We start from the raw sequence: 25,670 nt of genomic DNA, 5'->3' as shown, positions 1-25,670 counted from the left end.
TCCTCTGCCCACAGCTTTAAAATGTGCATGCTCCTTACTGGGAGCTAGGGGAGTGCCTTCCTGCCCCCTCCACATCCCTGTCTGGGGAGTTTTGACTCTGCTCAGTACCCCTTGGAACAGGACAGTGTTTTCTTTCACCATTAACCCTGGTCCCTCACTTCTGGCATCTTCTCCCCTTTGTTTTGGGGAATGATGGCATAAGGCCCAGCTAGTGGGATTGGGAGCCAAACCTTTCTCCTCTATTTATTCAGATCGTAGCTATGGATGCAGCAAAAAGCAAACAGAAGTTTGACTAGATATATGGGCTCAATATTCCACAACATTCAAAGCTGGTGCCTACTTACGTAGGAGGCATAAAACACAACATTATGTTAAAATGAATAATAACCCCAACAGAAAAAAAGAGGTTATTTTTTAAGAAAAAATCCTTAGGAGGCATGTTCAGATGCTAAATTGGTCAGATTGTCTTCTTCTCAAGGCCTCGTTAATGTCCATCCACACCCTGTGCTGTCTCTCGGGGTGAGAGTTCTAAACAGGACATATCTTCTCTTAGGTCACCCTGTTTAGCTGGCATGTGGGGTTGGACGTTGACCTCAGGAGGGTTCTGTGCATGTCTCATGGCTTCGCTGGGGGATGCCGATGTTGGTAAGGAGTTGGGGGGCGAGATCCCAGAGTCCCATCAAAGCTACTGCAGTCAGATCAGTCCTGCCCATCTCTGCATCGCTTGGACTCCACTTCCTCATGACCAAAATGTGACTAACGATAGTTTTGCCCTCATGGGATGGCTATGGGGATTCGATGAGTTTACACTTAGGAAGTGTCTAGGAAGGTCCCCGGATGGAATCAGTTACTCAACCCACCATCACAGAGGGCCAGCAACAACTTGTCAGTTACACCTTGTGGGAAGGAAGCCCCAGATGCATTTCTGCCCTCAAGGAGTCAGCATCTAGCTGAAGAAAGAACATGGACCTTGTAGAAATCGATAGAGAACCAGAGCAGCCTCCAAGACCAGCCCTTCCCAGTGGCACGGATGACTTCCTGGAGGGCCAGCAGCGGCTGGGTGGGGCGCGCTGTCAGCCGGCCCTGCTTCATCTCCTGGCAGCCAAAGCAGGGAGAAAGGAGAATCTGGTATTCATTGTGTGGTTGTTTCTAATTTCCTTCTGCTTTCGAGATCCTCTTCGGAGGGAGAACAATGCCCTGAACAAGGCTCAGGCTTCCTTGTCCAGGCACCCGCCCAGCTGTGGGGGTGGGGGTGCCGGAGAGAATACAATGGCCGGCACTCCCAAGGGCAGATGGCGTTTGACTCCTGTCCTCTGAGAGCGCTGGGGATTGGTGGATGGTTCGAATCCCAACCTATTGTTTGCTGTTATATCCCTGGGGCTTTGAGCAACTCCCCCCATCTCATTAATGACCGCTATTTATAAACTGTCCCTATTTGCTGAGGAAGGACAGTCTTTCCTGTACTACCAGCTACAGGTACTGATACAGGAAAGTTCATCTGAGGCTGGACCTCCCATGGCACCTAGATTCTAGAGCCACTAGGCTGCGCCATGTTCTCCTGCCACCATACCCCTGGCAGGAGGGAGTGCTGCTGGGTCCTTGACAGCATGGCCCTGGCCAGGGCCAGCGCCCGGACCAGTACGGGAGGGATCCTCAGCAGAGGGCCTTGGAATGGACATTTCCCCAGCCCATGTTTTGTAAGTCTGGTGGGAGCAGAAGGCCCAGGACTGGGATCAAGGAAAGGGCACGATTTCCGCATCCCTTTCTGTCTTCATACTTGTCCTCTTGTTTGTGGATCTCTGTACACTCATCAGCCTTGCTGGGTTTCTCTTTTACCACCAGAAATCAGAATGAGTGACCCTCAAGGGGAAGCAGGGCAGGAGAAGATCAAAGGGCTGGCTAGGGTCTTGCAAATCCACAGGGCTGTAATGAGGGAGAGACCATGGGAGCGGCAGGTGGGAACCCGATGTGCAAGGACTAGGGCTGGGCAACTGCCTCTAAGCGGGGGTCCCACACTTAAGTCCATCTGGGGCCACCGTCATCCCCTCTGCACACCCATACCCACTCTGTACACTGTTTGTTTAATGGTCCTCTTGAAATAGATTTATTTTTAAAAGCCCACATTTAATTACAAAGAAATCTTTGTCACTACCATAAACAAAATCTGGCATTTTTCTAATAATTGTCAGCACAAGTTCATTACTGTTAAAATGAAAATATTCATCATGGACCCGCTAAGATCTTGAGCCTTGTGTGAGTTCTTGGTGTGGACTTTCACACAGAAGGGAGTCTCCGCGGGCGTCTGATGGTGACATTGGGGGTGAGCTTGGTGTTGGCGAGAAGTCATGAGTAGGGTGGTTCGTGCCCATCATCGAAGACGTTTCAGGAAGGCACCTTGCTGCTTGACCTGAGGCTACTGGCTCCATGTCAGCATCTTCAATGTGGGAGAATGACAGTGTCTCCTTCAGAGGCTGGGTGAGGACGGACCCAATTCATGTTTGTATAAGGTGTTCAGAACAGGGTCTAGGGTCTAGTAAGTGCTCAGTAGGGGTTAACAGCCACCATAACTTGGGAGGCTCCAGCCTTAACTTGGGGGCTGCCCTGGGGATCCCATCACCTGCCTGTTTGGTGACAGGGCAGAACAGACCTGATCTCCAGGCTCCCTCCTGCTCTCCACCCACCTCTGTTCCTCTCCAACTCCTCCGCTCAGACAGGTGCACCCAGGTGGTATGTCTGTCATTTCCCTCACGATGATAGAATTAAAACTAAGATGTGGTCATGGCGTTAGTCATCTTAAAACACTCCCGTTGGCATGGGTGGTCATCCGTGCCCACTGGAGGCTCTGGAACAGACTCTCAGGGATCAACGGTCCCATGCACACGCTGAGGGCTTGTCCAATCCGAGTCTGCTGCTCGATCTGAGCAGCCCTGGTTGTTTCTGGAACAGGACCTGTGGCTTGGAGGGAGAAAGTTGCTGTGGGAAGCAGTCCCAGGTTCCCTGGTGGGACTGGAAATTCTGCCTCAAGCCCTGGAATTTTGACTTCCTGTTTGGCCTGGCTTTGTTCCCCCACATATTTGGCTGTGGTGTATCCTCTCCCTCCCCCTCTCGGGATCCGTTTCCTCATCTGTAAAATGAGGGGGTTGCACTAGATTGTATCTAAGGCTCTCTTCAGCTTGAAAAAGCTATGATTTGCCTCCCACCCCCTTACTGTTCCCTCAGGCCTCTTGATTGACAGAGGAAAGTGGGAAGGAAATGGGCGGAACCAGAAGAGCTGTGCGTCCTACAGCGTAGAGGATGGGCCCCATAGCACACGAGTTCCCAGCCCCAAATGTCTATGACACTGAGGCTGGGAAACCTTGCATTAAAGGAGAGGAGACGAAGGGAGGAAAAAGCAAAGACATTGTAAGTGCCCTAGAAATGACAAGTGGGTAGGTGAATGATGATAAAAGGGCAAATCCAGGGGGGAAAAAACGTGCGTGGGGAAAAGCTTTATAAAGGGGAGCAGCGAGAGTGCTAGGATGGGAAGAATGTGTCTGCCAAGTGATCACAGTTAGGGTTTCGGAGTAAGCCGCTGGTTTGAGAGTGTAAACAGTACTGAGGGGGACTGATATCCTCCCTTCTCCTTTCTGGCTCATTTTGGAAGACGTGTTCCCCAGCCCCCCCCAAATTAGGGTCTCTGGAATTACAGAAATGCAGCCAGTCAGCAGTGGTCCCCTTTGATGCTCTATGTTGGCCTTAGGATAACAGACTGGTTGGTCCCAAGACAGGCAGTCATTGTCCTGTGAGCAACACCATGCAAACAAGTCATGGTGAGGTTTTCTTTCTTTCTTTTTTAAAAATTAAATTTATTTATTTATTTATTTATTTGACAGATAGAGATCACAAGTAGGCGGAGAGGCAGGCAGAGAGAAAGGAGGAAGCAGGCTCCCCGCTGAGCAGAGAGACTATGCGGGCCTGGGATCATGACCTGAGCCGAAGGCAGAGGCTTTAACCCACTGAGCCACCCAAGTGCCCCATGGTGAGGTTTTCTGTGCAAACTTCGCTCCTTAATGAAAAAGCAGCTAATCTCCAACTCCAGAGGAAGATACAGGGAAAATGAGATTAAAGGAAATTAACGTAGAGTGGATGTCTTCGTGACCTTGGGGGTGGACAAAATTTTCTAAAACAATGCCAAAAGCACTGACTATAGAAGAGAAACTGGTAAATTGAGCTTTATCAGAAGTATAACATCTCCTCATCAAAAAGCACCATTCAAAACATGAAACGGCAAGCCTTAGTCTCAGAAGAAATCTGCAATACATACCTTCGAACAAGTGTTCACTTTCAGGATCTATGAAGAACCATCATAAATCAATAAGAAGGGGACCTGGGTGGCTCAGTGGGTTAAGCATCTGCCTTTGGCTCAGGTCGTGATCTCAGGGTCCTGGGATCGAGCCCCGCATTGGGCTCCCTGTTCAGCAGTGAACCTGCTTGTCCCTCTCCCTCTGCTTCTTCCCTTCCCCCTGCTTGTGTTTTCTCTGTCTCTCACTCTCTCTCAAATAAATAAATAAGTAAATAAATAAAATCTTTAAAAAGTCCTTAAAATAAATCAGTAAGAAAAAGATGATGACACGATAAAAATTGGGCAAAAGACGTAATACTCACAAGAGATCATATCCAGATGGCCAAATGAACTATGAGAAGGTGCTCAACAACTTCACTCATGAGGAAGATGCACGTTAAAATTAACCATGAGGACAGAGCACTACACATCCACCAGAGCAGCTAGAATGAAAAAGTGACAAGACCAGGGGTCACTGGCGATACAGAGCCACTGGAACTAGCATACATTGCTGTGTGGACCGTAGACATGTACGATCCCATAGGAAACGTGTTTGGTAGTTTCTGTCCAAGTTAAAGATACGCCTACTCCTTCACTCAGTCATTCCTCTCCGGGTATATGTATCTAAGAGATACGACCGCACAGAGATATGTACAAGAATGTTCCAAAGCATTGTCTCCAAACTTGGAAGTTCCCATCAACAGCAGGTTGGAGCAGTAAACAAACGGTGGCATATTCCTATGGTAGAGTATGACACGGCAGTGAAAGATTACACGTTATAGGATTTCATTACTACGAAGGTCAAGAAGAGGCAAAGCTGACATAGGAGAGGTCAAATTTTAGTTCTGTCTGGTGGAGCAATGGACTGAGAGGGCACATGAGAGAACCTTTTGGGGTGCTAGAAATATTGTGTGTCTGGACTGGGGTGGTGTTTATGTAAGTGCATATATGTGTAAATGATGATCAGGCTGTCCATTTATGCATTTCATTCTATCTCAAAGATTTATTTATGTATTTGAGAGAGAGGGTGAGGGGGGTTGGGGGGTGTTGGGAGGGTGGGAAGGCACAGAGGGAGAGGGAGAGAAATCCTCAAGCAGACTCCCTGCTGAGGGCCCCTGAAGCCTGGGGCTTGATCGCAAGGTCCTGAGACCATGACCTGAGCTGAAATCAAGAGCTCAGCAGACTGAGCCACACAGGCACCCCAATTATTTTATTTTATTTTAATTAATTTAATTTAATTTTATTATTTTATGTTATTTTAATTGCACTTAGTTAATGTATAGTGTTATATTAGTTTCAGGTGTACAATAGTGTAATGCAACCCTTCTGTACATCCCTCTGTGCTCATCATGACAGGTGCACTCCTTGTGTGCTTGACTGTGTATGTGGTAGACTTTGATTGAAGAACATGAAAAGAAATGCAGATTCCTATGTCCAAGGGAAGTAGTAACAATAGTAATTTACTGAACACTCAATGTATGCTAGGTGTTTTATATAGATTATTTCATTGACTCCATCCAAACCACCCTGTCAGCTAGGTATTATTCTCATTTTACAGAAGATGAAACTGGAACTTCAGAAGGTAAATAGCTTGCCGAGCCTCACTGCTGCAAAATGGGGGAACCGGAACCTGGGCACCGCAATCTGTGTTCTTGCTACTTGGCTTGGGATCTTAGGGTGATGTAGGTGCGGCATCAAAGCTTCCTCTCCAAGCATCAAAGCCTTAGATACCATTAAAAAAAAATTATTTATTTATATTTGAGAGAGAGAGAACGAGCGACAGCAAGAGAGAGGGTATGGGGGGAGGGGCAGAGGGAGAGGGGGAGAGAGAATCTCAAGCAGACGCCATGCTGAACGTGGAGCCTGATGCAGGGCTCGATCTCACGACCCCAGGATCACGACCTGAGCTGAAACCAAGAGTCAGATGCTCAACTGTCTGAGTCACCCAGGCACCCTGATACCATTTTTAAAAAAATTTGGTATATTTTTTAAAAAGATTATTTATTTATTTATTTGACAGACAGAGATCATAAGTAGACAGAGAGACAGGCAGAGACAGAGGAGGAAGCAGGTTCCCCGCTGAGCAGAGATCCTGATTCGGGGCTCGATCCCAGGACTCCGGGATCATGACCTGAGCCTAAGGCAGAGGCTTTAACCCACTGAGCCACACAGGCGCCCACCCTGATAGCATTTTAAAGAAAATGTCATCATGTCTCCTGACATTCCAGGATTAAATCCCTCTACTGTCTTAAAAAGAAGAAGAAAAAACCCCCGGCATCGAATGGGGAAACTTTCCATGAATTTGTTCTAATTGGGAGAAGAACCTGTGGTTTCCTACCCGCCCTGCTCATCCTAACTGTTCTGCGTTGTAAATTTTCTGAGGAGGAAGCACTGGCCACAGCAGTCAATACTGGAAGCCAAGCTTGAGCTCCAGTTCATTCCTCTTAAACCGGGAGGCTCTCAGGAAGTTATTTAGCTTCTCAAAGCCTTTGTTTCCTTGTCTATAAAGAGGGGACTTGGTACTTACCTTATAGATTGACCGCAAGGGTTGAATGAGATCATACCTAAGAAGCCCTCAGCCCAGCAGCAGGGTCATAGCAAGTGCTCGGTAAAAGGTAGTATAGAGATGTCGGAGCTGGGGCGCCTGGGTGGCTCAGTCATTAAGTGTCTGCCTTTGGCTCAGGTCATAATCCCAGGGTCCTGGGATCGAGTCCCGCATTGTGCTCCCTGCTTGGCAGGAAGCCTCCTTCTCCCTTTCCCATCCCCCTGCTTATGTTCCCTCTCTCTCTGTCTCTCTCTCTGTCTGTCAAATACATAAATAAAATCTTAAAAAAAATGTTGGAGCTGATATTGAGTTGGTTCCACTCAGGGCTCTTAAAGCTTAGCACCTTTCTCCTTCAAATGATTCAGCACACATATAAAAAAAAGTTATGGGAATGATTTCTCTAGAGTGGAGACACTTTGGGTGGGGCAGACTCTCAGTGCTTTACTTAGAGGTGCGGGAGGGAGGTCACTTTCAGCGAGACTGGTCAGACAGAGGTATTAGCTGGGTAGGACTTTCAGAAATGGGTAAGATCTTGTCACAGAGACGGGACCAGGAAGGTGAGGGAGGGAGGTGGTACCTAGAGGGCAGGGGGTGCGTCTGGGAGTGGTAAGCCGACCAGTTTGGAGGGCGCCTAAGATTTATGTAGGAACTACTGGAAGATAAGCTTAGAAGGGAAGGCTGGCTCTGGATGAGGTCCCACTAAGGACGCTGGACTCCATCTGCAGGAAGAGGAGTCACTGACCATGGTTGAGCAGGGAGGGGGTAAGATGAATCCAGGGTGGGCAGACCCACATGGGAGGTCAAAGAGACTGGGCCAGGAAGCTAGTGAGGAGAGAAGAAATGCAGGGTCAGGTGGGAAGGAGTTCGGTGTGATCTGGGGAGCATGGGGGAGGACTCCTGAAGTCTTGGAGTCAATTTCTTGAGTTTACAAAGCAGAGAGAAAGTCTGTGTGGAGATGGTAATGAAAGGGATTTCGTCAAGGCTAAAACTGGAGGGGGCACCCTGCATCCCTTCCTGGGTCCTCCCCTTCAGTCTGTTATTTGCATGTCCTCAAGAGCACAGTCTCCTCTTCCGGTTTTGGGCTTGCGGGGCACCCTAAGAACAGACACAGGCTCTCTACAAACATCCTTTCCATCCTCACAGCCTAGGAACCGCACAGAGGGAGGTGTTTCAAGACCAAAACAGATCCAACAGCAGATCAGTGTCCAGATGTATCCTCCCCAAGACAAGACTTTGTTTAGATGCTGTACCAAGGGGTTCTCAGGGATCTTCTCTCAGCCCGCGCAAAGCTAACGAGTGGTCTCCCCATTTTATGGAGAGATGCAAACGGTGTTTTGAATAAAAATCCCTTTGTTATTGTTGTTTTACAGGGCTGTAGCAGCGGCCAGGAAGAAAACCGCCCCCTCTGAAAGTTGTTTTTGTGACTGTTCTTTGGAGCATTGTTCTAAAAATGGGAAATTACATACTGCCGGGCCAAAGGAAACAAACACCTGCAGTTAAAGGCATACCTTCCTCGAGGTGGCTTTTAGAGCCCAGCCCGTTCTGGGTGTAGGGCTGCTGCAGGAGTTCCACTTGGTGCGTCTCTTCTTTTCTACGGGGATCGGGTGTGGGCTTATATTTGTAACCAGGGTGGGCTTGGGCAACTACCGGGTTCTGGTGATTGTCTTTTACTCATTCATCCAATAAACATCTATTGAGCATCTCCGCTGGGTCCGTGTTGGTGGTTTTCACTACTCCCTTCCCTGGCACCAAAAATCAGGAGAGTGGGCCACCTGGGTGGCTCAGTGGGTTAAGCCTTTGATTCTTGATTTTGACTCTGGTCATGAAGTCAGGGTGCTGAGGTCGAACCCTGTGTTGGGCTCCGAGCTGGTCGAGGAGCCTGCTCAAGATTCTCTCTCCCACTCTCCTTCTACCCCTCCCCCATTCTCTCTCTCTCCCTCTCTAAAACAAGCAAGCAAACAAACAAATAAAAATGTTTAAAAAAAGGGTGTACCTGGGTGGCTCAGTGGGTTAAGCCTCTGCCTTTGGGTTGGGTTGTGATCTCGGGGTCCTGGGATGGAGCCCCGCATTGGGCTCTCTGCTCGGTGGGGATCCTGCTTCCCCCTTTCTCTCTGCCTGTTGCTCTGCCTACTTGTGATCTCTCTCTCTCTTTGTCAAATAAATAAATAAAACCTTTAAAAAATGTTTAAAAAAATCACAGGGAAAGTTGGCTTCCAGTCACTTCTTGTCAATTTTCAGAGCCAATGCATGAGTTCTGCCTCCCTATAATGGGGAGCCAGACAGAGCCCCAGCACCTTCTCTTCCTCCTCTCTCTTTCCTCTTTATTCATCTACAAAAATAAAAATGTTATTTTTTAACACGTCACTCAATATGTTTCTTTAAGTGTATGATTTTTCACGGTTTCCTGTTATGGGGCTACATACAGAAGCTCTTGTTCTGTGCTGTGAGACATCAAAAGGTAATTTTTTGGTTATCTGGTTAATAGTTAACACTTATCAACCTTGCTATCATTGCAAAATAATCAGGTCTTGAAACTCATCAAGGGTAAAAAGAATACATTTCAGGTAGATTTGTGGTTTAGGGAGAATCCAGCTGTATAAGCTGATCTCATCTTTGTTGGAAGCAAGAAAGACAGGAGCAAGGGGGAAACAGCGCATTTCCAACTTTTTGGAATGCGTTGACTTTGGTTAGAACTTTCTGCCCAGGAACACGTGCCTTCCTCCAAGGGGTTGGCCAGAGAGTGAGGGCAGATCTTTCTTGGGAGTCAGGGTTATCTCTCTGGGGACCACTTGGTGACTGATGTGGTCCCGCCTGGAAGAAGAGAGATGGGGATAAAAAGGGTCTGTAACATGTTTAATTTACTGTCTTGGTTTCCACTTTGGTCTTAACTCTTCCACCAGAGGCTCAAAAGTAGGACGCTGTACTGGATTCGTATTTGAGTGCTTCCCCACCACCCCCCAACCCCCAACCTCGGCCCCTTTTGCTTACTCATATTTTCTTTTTTAAGATTTTATTTATTTATTACACACACACACACACACACACACACACACACACACGCGCAGAGATCATAAGTAGCCAGAGAGGTAGGCAGAGAGAGAGGGGGAAGCGGCTCCCCGCTGAGCAGAGAGCCTGATGCAGGACCCCAAGACCATGACCTGAGCTGAAGGCAGAGGCTTAACCCACTGAGCCACCCAGGTGCCCTGCTTACCCAGATTTTCTAATTTTTCTTCAATGACTGGCAAGATAACACAAATTTAGAACACGCCCTCATGGGGCTCATGTTCGAGAGAGGAAAGCAGATAAAAGGGAGCATGCTCCAGGGAGATAAGTTTACCACAGAGCCTAGATGAGGCCGATGGTGGTAGGGAGAGCCCCCGGGCTCTTGGGGCTGCCTGGACAGGGTTGGGAAGAGCCCATCAGCTGAGTCTTGAAGGAACTACAAATTTGCTAGATGTAGCAGATAAAAAGACAGGATGCCCAGTTACATTTTAATTTTAGATCAGAGATGGATTTTTGTTTTTGTTTTTGCTTGTTTTTTTTTTTAGTGTAGTTGTGTCCCAGATAGTGCACGGATCATGAAGGGTGGAGGGTGGGTCTTCAGGTGACTTTGACAAGAGGGGGTGCTTCAGTCCGTGGGAACTGCCTGCAAAGGTGTGGAGATGTGAACAGCATGGACGTGTTGCCTCTTTCGGATGTAAACCTGTGTGTCTCACAGTAATGCAGGTAAGTGTCACCTGAGAAAGGCGGTCTGCCCCCCGGGAGGATCCTCTGTCCTGCACTGGTGGCATCCGATTTCCTGTCTGCTCGCCCTTCCTTCCATTTGTCTGTCTTCCATAAACCACACACTTGGGGCTCTCTGGGGGAACAGAGGAGCAGTGGGACCTCGGTCTTCGTCACCAGAGAACCTGTGTGAGGGGACATCTTGCAGAGGAGTTTGCACACTAAGCCTCCAGACCTGTAGCTGCCACCGGATCACCTTTATTTTTAAAGGTTTTATTTATTTAAGAGAGAGAGTTGGGGAGGGGCAGAGAGAAGGGAGAGGGGAGGGAAAGAATCTCAGACAGGTTCTGTGCTGAGTGCAGAGCCCGAGAAGCGAGGCTCAGTGCCATGACCTGAGATCATGACCCGAGCAGAAACCAAGAGTTGGACACCCAACCGACTGCGCCACCCAGGAGGTCCCAGGAGCCCATTTATTAATCTGCTGTGAGGAAAGTCTAGTAGCCTAGACAAGCATATTCTCCCCTGGAGGGAGAAGTCCTGGAGGTTGGTGGGTGAGCACAGACTCAGTCTGTAGAGCCTGGCTGAGGGGACACCCAGTCAAGGCTCCCGGCCCATGGAAGCTGCAGTGCTTCTCCTTCCTGCTCAAGACCGCCCCATCTCTCGGGCACTGCTGTGCAGCCCTCCTCTCCGGCACGCCAGCCCTTTCTGTTGGACCAGCGGGGCACAGGGCATCGGGTTCGATTTCCGCTTACTCGATGCCACCCACGTTCTTCACGTGACTCCCTCAGCTCCCTGGCGGAGCACGGGATGTGGCAGAAATCTCTCTTCATTAGGGGCGGTCCCTTGGTTCATCCCCGTAGACGGCTCACTACATCCACGGTCTGGGAATTCGCCAGCCCCATTTGGAGGGCAGCCTTATTCCCAAGCCTCGCCCGCTGCTGCACCCCCAGGGTAGGTGGGGGAAGCAGGAGCCGTGGAGGCCAGAGCCGCAGGCAGGGCCCGTCTCCGAGGAGGGCCTGCCGTGCCGGGTGAGGAGTCTTTATCCTACAGGAGATTGGTAGTCGAGAAGGATTTTAAACAAAAGCCTGGCATTTCTGTTTGATTTCTGGCAGTCATGGGTAGAGTATTGTGGAAGGGGGCACGACTGGCATCTCCGAGACGATTTAGGGGCTGAATAATGACTCGCAAAGAGGCCCATGTCTGAATCCCCAGAACCTGTGCTTATGTTAGTTTCCATGGCAAAGGAGCCCCAGGAAGGGGACAAGGTCAAATGACACTGAAGACACAGACTTAGAGACTGATTGGACACATGGGGTTGTGGTGGGAGCCCGAAGACCCTTCTCCCGCCCAGTACCCCGAGGCTCGCGTCTCATCTCATCTGTCCCATCTGGCAGCCCCTGCCTGGCCTCCACCCTGTCCCAGGGTTGAGGAAGTACCTCTTGGGCCACTAAAACCATGGGAGGGAATCCTAAAGGACACTCTGTAGTTACGAGCATCACAGTTAACACTGGATGGTCGGGCGCCGCAGACCCACAACCTCAGATACGTTGAGTTTACTAGACTTTTGTGAAGGGCCAGGAATCTCTTCATTTGGTGGGGAACAGATCTAAGTTCCAAACCCCGACACTGGCCACTGTGCATGAATCTATTTTTAGATTTTTTTTTTCTGCGTCCACTATAGTTTTATAATTTTAGTTTGCTCATGGAAAGATGTAGGGTGGCTTCCTACAGATGATTCATTCTCACGATGTCCCATGTGCCCATTGGTGTGTTCTGTAAGTGCTTGGGAGGATCAGTCCCTAATTACATGTTTCGGGGTGCATTGTTTGTGGGGCCCCGCCGGCATCCATCCAGGTGTGCTTTATCGTCCATCTGAAGCCACTGTGAGGGGCGGTCACCCTACGGAGGATTACTACCCACCCGTCCCCTGACTTTCACAAACAGCATGCCTTGCCTCAGCCATAAACTAGGCATAATTTTATCCACACCATCTTGATAAAGTTGATGAGGGCTGGTTTTGCTTCCTCTTCCTGCCTCGTGAGTCATTTAGAGATTTTTTTCTGCCAGCCTAACCTCAACTGTCTCATGTGTTGAGGGTGGAAAACTAGCTCGCCTGGTGATCAGTCACTTCAGGGGACACGTTGACTTAGAGCAAGGGCAAGCGGGGATTTTGCAATGTGACGGCCGGCGATGTCTGAGACTCCCAGCCTTCTTTCCTTCTAGAGTAAATGTTCCTTTGTTGGCAGATGGTGGGGGGGACAGACTATTTTCAGGGACCACGTTCACCCACATTCACACTGTAGTGAATAGTGTGGTCGAGGAATGTGGTCTTTCCTCTGGGCTCCTTAGAGGTATGAAGACCAAAAGGAACCTTGGGGACAGTGCTAAAAATACAGTTTCTTGGTTTTTATTTATTTTTTTTTGTGTTTTTGCTTTGTTGGGATGCATCGTAAGTTTTTTCTTTAGAGGCTTTGTGTGTAATGCTTCTCAAATGCAGGAGGCTTACAGTCATTCACGGGCCTCCCTGTGTTTTAGTGTTTGGCATATTTATAGTGAAAATGGCTGATTCTATAATTATTTTTTTATATGATACAGGGGTGGACAAACTTTCCCTCTACCTCTCCTCTTCCTTCTTCAAATGTAGAAATCATTCTTAGCTTGAGGTCCATTCAAAAACAGGCCATAGAGGGGACGCCTGAGTGGCTCAGTCGGTGAAGCGTCTGCCTTCGACTCAGGTCATGATCCCAGGGTCCTGGGATCGAGCCCCACATAGGGCTTCCTGCTCAGCAGGAATCCTGCTTCTCCCTCGCTCTCTGTGCTCTTACTCTCTCTCTCTCTCTGTCAAATAAATACATACATAAATAAGATCTTCCAAAACAGGCCATGGCTTGAATGTGGGCGGCTGGCCAGAGTGTGCAGACCTGAGCTCCAACTTACGCATAAGCACATGCAGACAGAAAAGAACCCAACGAACATCCCTTCAGTTCTCCCACTCCCTTCTGCTTTCTGGCAACGTGCACCACACAGATTCGTGCTCTTTCTGCGGCGGGGGCCAGTTCATCTTGCACTCTGCTCTCTTAAAATCGAACACACGTTTCCGTGTTGACTTCTCCTATCCTCGTGGACCACCTACAACTCGAGGCCCCTCGAGGCGGACACTCGCTGCAGTGTAATTGTGTTTCCTTTCATCTCAAGGTACCTTTGTCTTATCTGCCCTAGGTAAACACTTCCCCAGCGAATAGGTAATTAAAATTCTGAACCTTTTATGGCCCTGGATCGTTATCCGTTTGGACGATACTCACCCAGGTGGATGGCTCACGGGAGGCGGGCTCACGGGAGGCGAAGGTATGTGAGCTGATGATGGCCTGGATGCCGAAGAACCCAGGGGCCCCAGCCGTGAGGGAGTGAGTGTAGGAGGTGGGAGAGTCAGGAGGCCCCCCACCAGGCTCCCACTTTCTGTCAGGAATCTCTTTTGGAACGGCCAATCTTGATGACCTGCTCTGGAATTTTTACCACTGGAGTCCCTCCTTTGTCCCACAGTCCCTCAGCATTGTCCCACAATGAAGGGTGGGGCCTGGTGGCCTTAGGACGTGTGTGTGGATGTGTGTGTGGACGTGTTTGGGGGCGGGAGGACGTGCTCATCAATCTTCTTCATTGGTTTGGCAGATTCCTGCATCTGAAATCTCGTTCTCCGCAGCGCAGGGGTGGGGGCCTGGGTTCTGGAATCTGGGTTGTGTGAAGACTAAATCAGAAATGGCAAGAATGCCCCCCAGCAAGTAAGCCGTCTAGAAAGATAATGACTAGGTTGTGCTTTCTTCAGCCAGACTTGAAAAATGGGGCAGAATGAGGTCGAAGGTCAGCTCCAGAGGCCCACCCTTGGCCCTCTCAGGTTGTAGATTCTGCTGGACTCGCCCTCGGACTTGTCTGGGAATGGAATTAATACTAATTCCCAAAGGGCTGACACATTGCTGGCACCCCTGGGCCGTCGGCAGCTTTGTTTGTGGGACTGTCTCTGTGATTTCTCAGAATTCTGATTTAAAAAAAATTTCAGAAATCAAATTAAAGCTATCATATACACGATAAAAAGGTCCGAGGAAGGCGTTGTGTTTCATCATCTGTCCAGGGCTGCGGTGTGCAGGGTGTGGGAGCCCCAAGGCCCGAGTACCGCGCCCCGCCCCCCGCCCCCCTCCGCTCCCCGACACCTTGGCCGACACCGCCCCCTAGAGGCCGCGGCAGCCCCGGGGCTCTAAGGGCGGGGAAGGCGCGTCCCCGCCCGCCCGCGGTGCTGGCTGGGAAATTCCGACTGAAGGGCTCTCTCTCTCCTCCGCCCCCTCCCTCCCCGTGCTACACCGGTACCCTTTCCGTGCCCGCCTCCCCTCTGCACGTCCTCCACTTTCATTCAGTGTCCGCGGATGGTGTGGCCGGGCCGGGACCGCTTGCCACGGAATGGGGAGGGAGTGTTTTTTGGGTGGTTTTTATATCCACACGGGACACAACCTTTATGACAAGTTCTATACTTTGCACATTTTGTTCTAGGGCCATTTTGTGAACCAATCAACAGTACTTCCGAGCTGTTGGTGCTTGGGGCTAGTACAAAGGCCCTGAGGTGGGAAGGAACTTTGCTCTTAGAAAAGCAGGGACCTGAAGGCAGGGAGGGAGGGCGGGGAGGGGGGGTGGTGGCTTCAGCAGAGGAATAAGCCGCAGGAAGGAGGGTGGGAGGTGAGAGCCAGTGATGGGCAGGTTCTGCGTTTAAGTTTTTTAAGAACCCTAGAAAAGCTTCGAAGGCTTTACTCCGCAGAGGAGAGGGGGTGGAAGGGGGTTTTCATGTGATTAAAATAACTTTTGTTAGTTGGGAAGAGAATGGACTTCAGGGGCACCGAGTGTGAGCTAGGAGGCCTCTGGGTTGTGAAGTGACAGGTGGCTGGTGTGGCCTATGGACATGGAGGGAGTTCCCAGACGGCTTTGGAGGCTGACCTGCTTGGCTGGATGCAGTGGGCATGGCCCAGGGCAGGGTGAGGGACACCGGTCCTTCTGGCTGGAGCAGCTGGGAGGCTGGATGTAGAATTGACTGAGATTAGACACAGCCTGGGGTGAGGGGTGGAGCATGAGTTTGGTGGGACAAGTGCCATTTGAGAGGTGGGGGTAGATGGTCTGGGGAGGAGGTCTGGGCTCTTTTGGGGACAGGTAAAAGAACCTAGAGGAGAGTTTCTTTAGACAGGTTCTGAATTTTCTCCTGGGGTCCAGGGCTGGGTTCAGTGGGGCTTCGACAAGGGAGTGGGGTGTCCCAGGCATCCTCCTCACTCCTTGCTTTATCCTCTGCCTGGAACACTCTGTCCTCCTCCCCTGGTGGCTGGCTCCTGTCCTCCCTTTAAGTCTCCTCTCAAATCCTAAGAAGGGGGCCTCCTGAGCTACAGTCGGCCTTTCCAAGCTACTCCGGGTCACATCACTCCATGGATTTCTTTTAGGGTGTTTGTTGCTGTTTCATGTACCTGTCTGCCGACTTATTTTTTTTTTTTTTTGCCAGAGCAAGGGAGCTTTCCCATGGGATTACAGCCCGCGGAGAACTGGAGCCCCCATTCATTCACACTGCCATACTTGGGCCTCCGCGCGCTCCTGGCCCAGAGCAAGTGCTTTACACATACTTGTTGGGTTATGAAATCTGCTCCCGGGTCCTCAGAATGCCCGGCGTCACTATGCGCACATCGAAAGTGCCAGTAAACATCTAGGGATTGATTTCATGCCTGAAGACTCCTTTGCCACAGAAGACGGATTCTTTCTGCAGGAAAGTTGGCTGAACAGGGACTCAGGGAATGGGTCATGGGTGCAAGTCAGGGCGCGAGAGCATCACCCCATGGACGGTGGACAGCAGTAACCCAGTGCCGACCAGCCCTGCGTCTGTGACACTGCTCCCCACCTCTGGATCCTCTTCTGGGCAGAGACATCCTTAAAGGAAGACTGATATGAATGGATGGTTTGACTTGTAGGCTTTTGTGATTTAAACCTGGAAATAGAGGGGCGCCTGGGTGGCAAGGTCGGTGAAGCGTCCTACTCTTGATCTCAGTGCAGGTCTTGATCTCAGGGTTGTGAGTTCAATCCCCGCGTTGGGCTCCACACAGGTTAGGGAGGCTACTTAAACCAAACCAACCAACCTGGAAATATAATGTCCTAACTATGGGGACAGATAAATGATCTAGAAAATGCATAAGAGGGTTTTTTTTCCCTATTCTCCACCCCCTTTAAAAAATAGTTTGTTAAATAATTTCATGTAGCATATATGAAGTAAACAAAATACTTAACCTACCATCTCTGGTGACCCCATGTAAACTGCCCTGCTAGCCCTGAGGAGCCAGGGTCCGTCACCCTCAATGGCATCCCATACCCCCTGGATCCCTAATCAAGGGATTGAACCTATTCCCCCTGAAGCCTTTGTTGCTGAAGTGTCTTACAGGAATCTGATTCCTTCTGGGAGTGATTGTGCACTGTGTGTGATGTGAGACGTTCTGAGGCCAAGCCACCAGCCCTTAAGAGATCCCAACTGCTCTGTCCACATGCTAGAAACGGACTTTTCCATAGATCATTGGGAGATGGGACTCTCTGGAAGGCTCCATCTTTGCGTGCAGGTGTGTCTGGGTAGCATAATCAGCTTAAATATTTACAGAATAGTTCATTTTCATCACTAAATGGCTGGAGGTTGAGGAGTCTGTCTGAGGTCAGCCGCCTCCCTATACGGACCCCATTTTGTTACCCTATAGGTTATGTTTGAGCAGGTCCCTGGGTGGCTTTTTGCCCAGGAGAAGGAGTGTATGTCTTGCCACGTGTGGCTAGACTGGTGTGTGTTGGGGGTCTGGAAGTGAGACCCCTGGGTCCCTTGGAGACGTGTTTGCACGGCCACTGCCTTTCTCTTTGCACCTGCTGAACTTACCCTCACAGTGGCCGACCTCCTCACTCTAGCAGGTGAGCAAAAAAGAGGCAGGGGTGCAGGGCACAAAAGTGAGATGCTTAAAATTTATTAAAGGGAGCCAGGCTGGGGACAGAGTGAAGGAAATGTCCGGGGAGCCGCAGGAGCTCCAGCAGTTGGAGATCTTCTGCTTCTAATTCCTAAGCACACGCTGGGCTTTTTAAGACTTTGCCCTAAAACAGACAAAACAAAACAAAACAAAACAAACACACAAACAAACAAACAAAAAAACCAAGACAATAGTGAGCGAAACTCAAAGTTAGACCAAGATGTCTGCATGTAGAGACCTCAATGTCCATTAAGAAGGTCAGTAGCTCGAGAAAGAACTAAGCTTGTAAGAGTTTTGATTATGTCTCAGAAACCTCTTAAAAAGGGTAAGAGGACTGAGTCTGCTTCCGGAAGGACTATTCGCACTGGGATTTTCCTTTCTGGATTAGAAATGGCTCCAAAAAAATGGGGCAAGGCTGTAGCCCAGGGACTGGGGGGATCCGCTGCTAAGAGGCACAGGGGGAAAGGAGCTTTTTACCATGAACTTGAGGATGTTCTCGGTGGTGTTTGAGGGGAGGGTGTCCACCAGATTCCTCAGCTGGATCATCCCATCTTTCATGTCTGCGTCTGGGACGAAAAACTCAAGCGCAGCCTCGTAACTGGAGAGCGTGTCCACGAAGAGGGTTTTGATGACATTCAGGAAGCCCGGGCAGATCTCGGCCGAAGCTGAAGCACAGGAAAGAGAGAGGACATGTGTCCGGGCCCTTTTCCAAGCTGGCCGGCCCCCGGGCTGGGCCTCTTCCAGAGGAAAGCGGGCGGGCCTGTCAGCAAGAGATAGCTGCCTTTTTGGTGGACGGGATGGCGTTGAACGTGAGATCTGGTGGTGCTCCAAGCAGTTGGTTCTTTGGCCAACTGTGGGAAGACTTCCCGGGGTTGCAGCCAAATTTTCCTGGCCTGCCCGAGCCCTCCTTGCACTTCCTGGGTTGGGGCAGGGCCATTTGCTATTTGTTCTTTCTGTTAAAGTTCCAAGCAGGGGACTGATAAAAGTTGTTGCTGATCTGATCTTTTATGCAACAGTGGGGGTTTGGGAAGAGGCTACCGAGGGTTTCTGGTTGTTGTCCCGCCAGAAGCATACCTCTTACCAATGGTTAGTGGTGGTCTGGGCCACTTGCCCTGGGGCGGGAGACGGGTATGTGGCAGAGTCAGGCTCTGTTGGGAAGAAGGACTTGTCCGGGCCAAGTGCAAGCCCCTGAGCTGGACCGGGAAGAGGTGTGCACCATGAGCTCTGGGCCCCTGTGGTGGACTCAGCTGCCCACATGCCCCTTGTGTCCATGCCCGGCCCCACTATGTTCCCTTCACCTGCAGTACTTCCCAGACTGTGCCCCGCTTCAGGCCCCTGCCCCAGGAACATGGGGGAGAGCCACTGGTTTCCACAGCCTGGGTGTCCGTCCCCATCCTTGAATTCTTTGCCTTCTGTGCAAGTTCTGCTTCCCTGTCTGGACTCCAGGGACTCCCAAAGTGGCCACCCCAAGTCAAACCACCTGCGGAACGTAGAGCCCTGTTTTACTATGTCATTTGGCAAGTTACTTTCTCTTTGTGTAGTTCCATTTCTCATCTGTAAAATGGGAATAAGATCCCTATTTGATAGGGTTATTGTAAGGATGTAAAGGGGTTCAGAACAGCGACTGGCACATAGTGGCGAATAAATGGGGGATATTACTATTCTTATTATGACATGTGTGCACGCACAAATATACAAAGGCATCCCAGGTGCACCCCTTCCCATATTTCAGCTCTGTCTTGCTGAGCCGCCCTCTGTTGACAGCGCTGAGGTGTAATTAACATACAGTTGACCTTTGAACAACACGGACTGAACTGCGTGGGGCTCCTTACATTTTTTTCAATAAATGTATTGGATTTTTTTTTTTTTTTAGATTTGTGACGATTTGAAAAGACTCATGGATGAACTGAGTAGCCTAGAAAAAAATGAAAGAATTCAGAAAAAGTTGGGTATGATTGTCAGAACACAGTATATAATACACACGATGTACAAAATGTGTGTTCATTGGTGGTTCATATTATCGGTAGGGCTTCTGGTCAACAGCAGGCTGTGAGTAGTTAAAAGTCAAAAGTTACAGGCAGATTTTTGACTGTGTGGGGGGCAGTCAGCACTCAGAAGCCCTGCGCTGTTCATTGTATGTCAACTGTAGATGTCTGTCCAAAATGATGTTATTTCTCCTTAAAAACAAATATCTCTACATTATAGTTGTCCCCATTGCCTCTTGGTTTTGGTTTTCCAACTTCCCTGCCACTCCCCAGGGTCATAGACTTATCGCCATGGCTGTCATGAAACTTTCAAAGTGAACTAATTGAAGTTTGCTAAAAAACTTTTTGTTTGCTTACTAAAAGTAGAAGAAGCGGATACAGAGTAAAAACCATGTAACTCAATTCCCAAAAGAACAGGGGGCTTGGAGAGAGGTGGGATCCTCCTCCCCCCTTCCCTCCTTCTCTCCCTTCCTCTCCCCCCACCCCTCATTCCTTTCCTTTTAGTGACAGCTGCAACTATTCAGAGACTCCTAATCCTTTTGGCAGAGGACAAAAATGTTTAGAAAACTCCACTCTGGGTTGGCAGTCTCCCAAAGGGAAGATCCCTTTCTAGAATATTCCTCTCCATCCAGAATGGGAGACCTTGCCTTAGCTTGGATTTCTTTTGGAGGCATGATGCTCTGCAGCTCCTTCTAGCTCCCGTGGTTGCCAGAGTGGTGTGGAGACCCCAAACCTGAAGGCGGCACTGTACCAAGGTCTCTTGGCATCTTGGGGTCTCTCTAAAACTGGGCTCTGAGAAGCTCATTGTTCCTATTCTGTTGGTCATTGAACACACATCCATTATGAGATCTCTTCCTTCCCTGCCTCCAGTCTGTTCCAAAGCTGCAATTCTGAGGTGGTTGGCAATGGAAGATTGGACCCCTTCTAGGTTTCCTCACAGGCTCGGGGTGCTCCTCAAGTTCCCAAGATGGGTCTGTTCACAGACCCGGCTTCCCGGCCAGGGGGTCTGCATTCCAGCTAAATAGCTGGCCCCTGTTCTAAGCAGAACTGGGGAGCAGGAAGTGTTCCTGAGCCTGGCTTGGGGGAGAAGGGCTCTGGTTACTCACCAAGGCTGCAGCAGAGAGCGAGGGAGGCCAGGGTGAGGATGACCGCGAGCTTCATGTTGGGCGGGAGGCTGGCGAGTAAGGCGCTGGCCTGTCTCTGGATCGGGGTTGGGGTCTTGTGTGAGACATGCCCATTGGGGTGTCTTCTTAAATGCTCCAGGCTGTACCTGGAGGGAGGGAAGAGGGCAGGGCTGGGCTCCACTGATGGGACCACACTATTTACCTGGGTATCACCTTGGTGGGAAAAGTAAATATTCTCTTTTCGCAACCCGGTTTCTTTCCTCATTGGAACTGAGTTCACACAATGGGGCACTTGGATGGGGAAACCCAGAGTCCTATGTGGTGGCCACAAGGGGACTCAAGTTAGAGGGTGTGGGGACCTGGCTACCCTCTCATTGAACCTGAGTGCTGAGACAGTCCAGATCAACAGAGGCAACTGCAGAGTTCTCCAGGAGACCCCCAGGAGAAACCGAGGCCTAAGGCCCCTCACACATGGCGTCACAGGATGAGGGCTTGGGACTCCTGATGCTCCATTGGGCTCCTCCCATTGCCTTTCCAAAGATGGCGGCCGGAGTCCGCTTGGACCAGAGCATCTCGTGGCCAGACTTAAGGGAGACCCTGGACTGAGGCATGTTGACAGATAAAGGCTTTCTCCAGAAAGCCCATGAGAAACGCAAGCCTCAGATCAGACTGGAAAATGCACTGGCCTGGGCTGGGTCTGCTCCCACCTGAAGCTGCTCTGGAGTCCTGCCCTCCTGGTAGCCAAATCCATGGGCACTTCAGGCCTTATCTCGCTTGACCTCTTAACGGCCTTGACCCTCTTGACTTTTTCCATCTTAAACTGTTCTCTCTCCTGTGCTCCCATGGTCGCATTCTTTCCTGATTTCCTTGCCAACCGACCATCCTTGTTCTTCAGATGTTTACTCTTCACTGACTGTGCCTCCCTGGCTGTTCCAGGCTTCGGCTGTAGCCCCTTCTCAGCCCCCACAGCACAGCTACGGCTTCTCCTGTCCTCCCCTAGTATCTGTGCCTCAGGACACAGGCCGCCTGCTCAAAGCCAACTCCTGGATGGCCTCCCGTCCTTCTCTTGCCCTCCTTGGCCGTCCTCAGGAAGGCCAGCAGAATGATCTTTCTAAACCCAGCTGATCATGTCAATTCTCCTTCTTCAAACCCTTCGAAAGCATCCTTTTTCCGACAGGGTAAAATTCAAGTGTGACCTACAAGGTCCTTGTCCACTGGCCTTTGCTTATCATTTGAGCCTCGTTCCCTGACTTCCCCGCATAGTGATTTAACCCTATCTTTGTGTTTGTGGATTCAGGAACATCCCATGTGTTTCTTCATGCCTTTCTACATTTGCACAAAGGATGCCTCATGCCCGGAATACATGTCTCCTGCCTTGTCTCCTTCAAATCCTGTTTGTACTTCAAGACCCAAACAAACGTTTATTCGTTCATTCGTTCATTCACTCCTTCATTCATTCTGAGCACCTACTAGGGGTTGGGGTAAATATGGAGAAGCATTGGCTGGAGCCCCTCTAGTAGAGCTTGCCACCTGGTAGTGAGGAGCATGGTCAGCAGAGAGCCACTAGATGCCCATCACTTTGGGGTCTGCCCAGGGCGCAGAACGCTGCCTGGCTCAAGGTTGCACCCTTCCTGGGGCTGCTCCCCTCTGGCAACCAAGCAGGGACTGTGCTTCTGCCCTGCCTGGAACCACTCCAGGGGCGACGCCGACTCCTGAAAATCTGGCTCGGCCGGCTGAGATTTCACCAGACCAGCATTGCCAGCTGCCTTTCCCTCTGCCCAAGCCTGCTGAGGCCCCTTCCCCACACAGTTACTACCTGTAATGGCAGTCTTGCCCTCCAGACTCCGTCTCAGCATCGGCTTCCTTGACAGCATCGACCCATGGCAGCTGGCCATGATGGATGAAGCGGGCCCAGGTCCCCGACGCGGAGGAGCTTTGTGTTGGGGCCGGAGAGCAGCAAGCAGGCCATGAAGCCAGGGACCTAACTGAAGGGGTCCTAGGTGCCGGGGGGCACGAAGCTGGACATGGGGTAGAAAGTAGGTGGGGGAGTCAGTGGGCAGTTGCTCTGAGCAGGTGACTTCCTACTGAGAGCCCCAGCATGGGGTCTGGGTGAAGGGATGCCCAGCACCCAGACCCTCCAATTGGAAGAACCAGAGTGTGCCCGGGGGGCACAGGGGGCCCATGGTGCCTGCAGTGGGAAGGAAGCGGGGACCCGGATCTTGCACAGCCTCCTGCTAAGTAAGGTCTCTATGCTCACAGTCCTGGGAAGCCCTGGAAGGGGTTTCTTTTTTTAATGCTTTAAAAAAAAATGTGTTAAAATACACGTAACACAAAGTCTCCTGTCTTTACCACTTTCACTTGTACCACTGAGTGTGTTAAATCCATTCACGTTGTGCAGCTGTCCCCACCACCCCTCCCTGTGGCTCTTTTCATCTTATAAAACTGAAACTGTCCCCATTAGACACGAACTCCCCTCTGTCTCCAGTCCCTGGCAGTCCCCGTTCTACCGTCTGGCTCTAGGATTTTGATCACTAAGTGCCTCTTCTATGTGCAATCCTGTAGTCTTCGTCTTTCCGACTGGCTCGTTTCACTTAGCGTGGTGTCCTCAAGCTTCATCCAGGGGGTGTGTTGCAGAATTTCTTTTACTTTTAAGGTCAAATAATGTTCCATCGTATGTGCAGACCACATTTTGCTTATCCATTTGTCGGGCAGTTGGGTTGTGTCCTCCTTCTAGCTATTGCGAATAATGCTGCTGTGGACAGGGGTGCACAGTCTGGAAGGTTTTAATCTGGGGAGATGAGGTCTGATTTCCCTTTTGATGGGCTGCCAGACTACTCTGCAGGAGGGGGTGGCAGAGCAGCTTGGCAGAAGGGACCGTGGGCTTTGGAGCCACTGAAGGCAGTGGGGTGAGGGTCTGAGAGACACCGGGACAGGCTCCGTGCTGGCTAGAGCAGGGCGGGTGAGGCAGAGGGAAGTGAAACGATGAGCCGGGCGGGTTTCTGGCTGCGGCATCTGGGTGCAGAGCATGCTATTTCCTGATCAAGAGAAGATGCCAGGTGGAAGAGGGTTGGGGATGGGGAGAGAGTGGAGCCTTCTCAACCTGCAGTTCCCGTGGCTGATCTCTCATTTCTTTTCTTTTTTTTTTTTTTAAAGATTTTATTTATTTGACAGAGAGAGATCACAAGTAGGCAGAGAGGCAGGCAGAGAGAGAGAGGGGAGGAAACAGGCTCCCTGCGGAGCAGAGAGCCCGATGTGGGGCTTGATCCCAGGACCCTGGGATCATGACCTGAACTGAAGGCAGAGGCTTTAACCCACTGAGCCACCCAGGTGCCCCTGATCTCTCATTTCTATACCCCTCTGCTACAGGCTCCCCATAGAGTGTTTTAACTGTATGGTTGCTCACTTGACTCTCTCATGTCATGGTTGCTAAACAGGGAGCCAGGGTGTGAAGCAGTACAGGAGCCCCGCTCATCCTGTGGTCTCTGGAGGCCACGATGAGGCTCAGAGGTGCCTAAATATGACTCAGACCACAAATTCCAAACTATCCAGCCACGAGCACTTGCTGAGCAAGCCGCTGTGTGTCCAGACAATGCAACCGACAGATCAGGAGAGGGAGAGCCTCTGAACGAACAGTGGAAAGACTCCCTGCAGACTGCGGAGGGGAGAGAAACAACCACAAGGCAGAGCAGAGTAAAAAAATACCAGAATGAAAAAGAGCAAAGAGGAATCCATGAAGGTAACTGCTTGCGTATGCATAAAAGCTCCCTGAAACTGATGGTACTGGCTGCTTCCAGAAGGAAGAACCACATGGGAGGGAGACAGAGAAAGGAAGCTTTTCACTTTCAACACTTTGGTGCCCTTGCAATTTGGAATTGTGTAAATATGCTATTGATTCGAAACACATTTTTTTTTTTTTAAAGTAGGCTCCTCTCCCAGCGTGGAGCCTGACACAGGCCTCAAACTCACGACCCGGAGATGAACACCGGAGCCAAAATGAAGAAGGGGATACTTAACCGACTGAGCCACCCAGGGGCCCCTCAAAACAAATTTTTAAAAATCAACATATAATGTATTATTTGTTTCAGGGGTACAGGTCTGTGAATCATCAGTCTTACATAATTCACAGCACTCACCATAGCACCTACCCTCCCCCGCGTCCATCACTCAGCCAGCCCATCCCTCCCGCCCGCCTCCCCTCCAGCAACCCTCGGTTTGTTTCCTGAGATTAAGAGTCTCTTATGGTTTATCTTCCTCTCCAGTTTCATCTTGTTTCATTTTCCCCTCCCTGCCCCTGGGATCCTCTGTCCTGTTTCTCAAATTCCTCATATCAGTGAGATCATTGATAATTGTCTTTCTCTGATGGACTGATTTTACTTAGCATAATACCCTCTCATTCCATCCATGTTGTTGCAAATGGCAAGACTTCGTCAAAACGAATTTTTAAAAAAAATTTATTTATTTGTTTGCGAGAGAGAGAGAGAGAGAGCAAGTGCACGCACAATCTGGGGAGGGAGAGAGAGACCCTGAAGCAGACTCCTCACTGATCATGGGGCCCTGATTCGAGGCTCAATCTTACCACCTCGAGATCATGACCTGAGCTGAAACCTAGAGTCAGAGGCTTAAATGACTGAGTCACCCAGAGGCTCCGCAAAACGAATTTTTAAAAAAAGATTTTAATTAATTAATTAATTTGTCAGAGAGAGAGAGAGAGAGAGCGCAAGCAGGCAGAGTGGCAGGGAGAGGCAGAAAGAGAAGCAGGCTCCCTGCCGAGCAAGGAGCATGATGTGGGACTTGATTCCAGGACCCTGGGATCATGACCTGAGCCAAAGGCAGCAGCTTAACCCACTGAGCCACCCAGGCACCCCTCAAAACAAGTTTTTAAAGAGAGAACAGATATGACACCTGCCACAGCATGGATAACCCCTAAGGACATTATGCTAAGCGACAAGCCAGTCACAGAAGACA

General features: G+C 50.2%; 1 protein-coding gene and 1 long non-coding RNA gene across 2 annotated transcripts; one reads left to right on the top strand and one right to left on the bottom strand.

Annotated features, from left to right (window-relative positions):
* Positions 1-3,320: 3,320 nt before the first annotated feature.
* LOC116880292 lies at positions 3,321-8,568 on the top strand. The gene is made up of 3 exons (XR_004385189.1): positions 3,321-3,402; positions 5,860-5,903; positions 8,237-8,568. It is a non-coding gene; the product is annotated as an uncharacterized LOC116880292 (long non-coding RNA).
* An 8,997-nt stretch (positions 8,569-17,565) lies between these two features.
* SCGB1A1 (secretoglobin family 1A member 1) lies at positions 17,566-20,815 on the bottom strand. Its single transcript, XM_032879227.1, has 3 exons — positions 20,688-20,815; positions 18,074-18,261; positions 17,566-17,720 (listed from the first exon to the last, which is right to left on the bottom strand). The coding sequence occupies exons 1-3, from the start codon at positions 20,740-20,742 to the stop codon at positions 17,688-17,690; spliced, it is 276 nt and encodes a 91-aa protein (XP_032735118.1). The 5' UTR covers positions 20,743-20,815; the 3' UTR covers positions 17,566-17,687.
* Between the last annotated feature and the right edge of the window lie 4,855 nt (positions 20,816-25,670).

The sequence above is a fragment of the Lontra canadensis genome, unplaced genomic scaffold, assembly GCF_010015895.1.
Source record: "Lontra canadensis isolate GAN:19392208 unplaced genomic scaffold, GSC_riverotter_1.0 scaffold66, whole genome shotgun sequence".
Lineage (NCBI taxonomy): Eukaryota > Metazoa > Chordata > Mammalia > Carnivora > Mustelidae > Lontra > Lontra canadensis.
The sequence above is the reverse complement of the archived record's forward strand: the minus strand, read 5'-3'. Positions and strand labels throughout refer to the sequence as shown.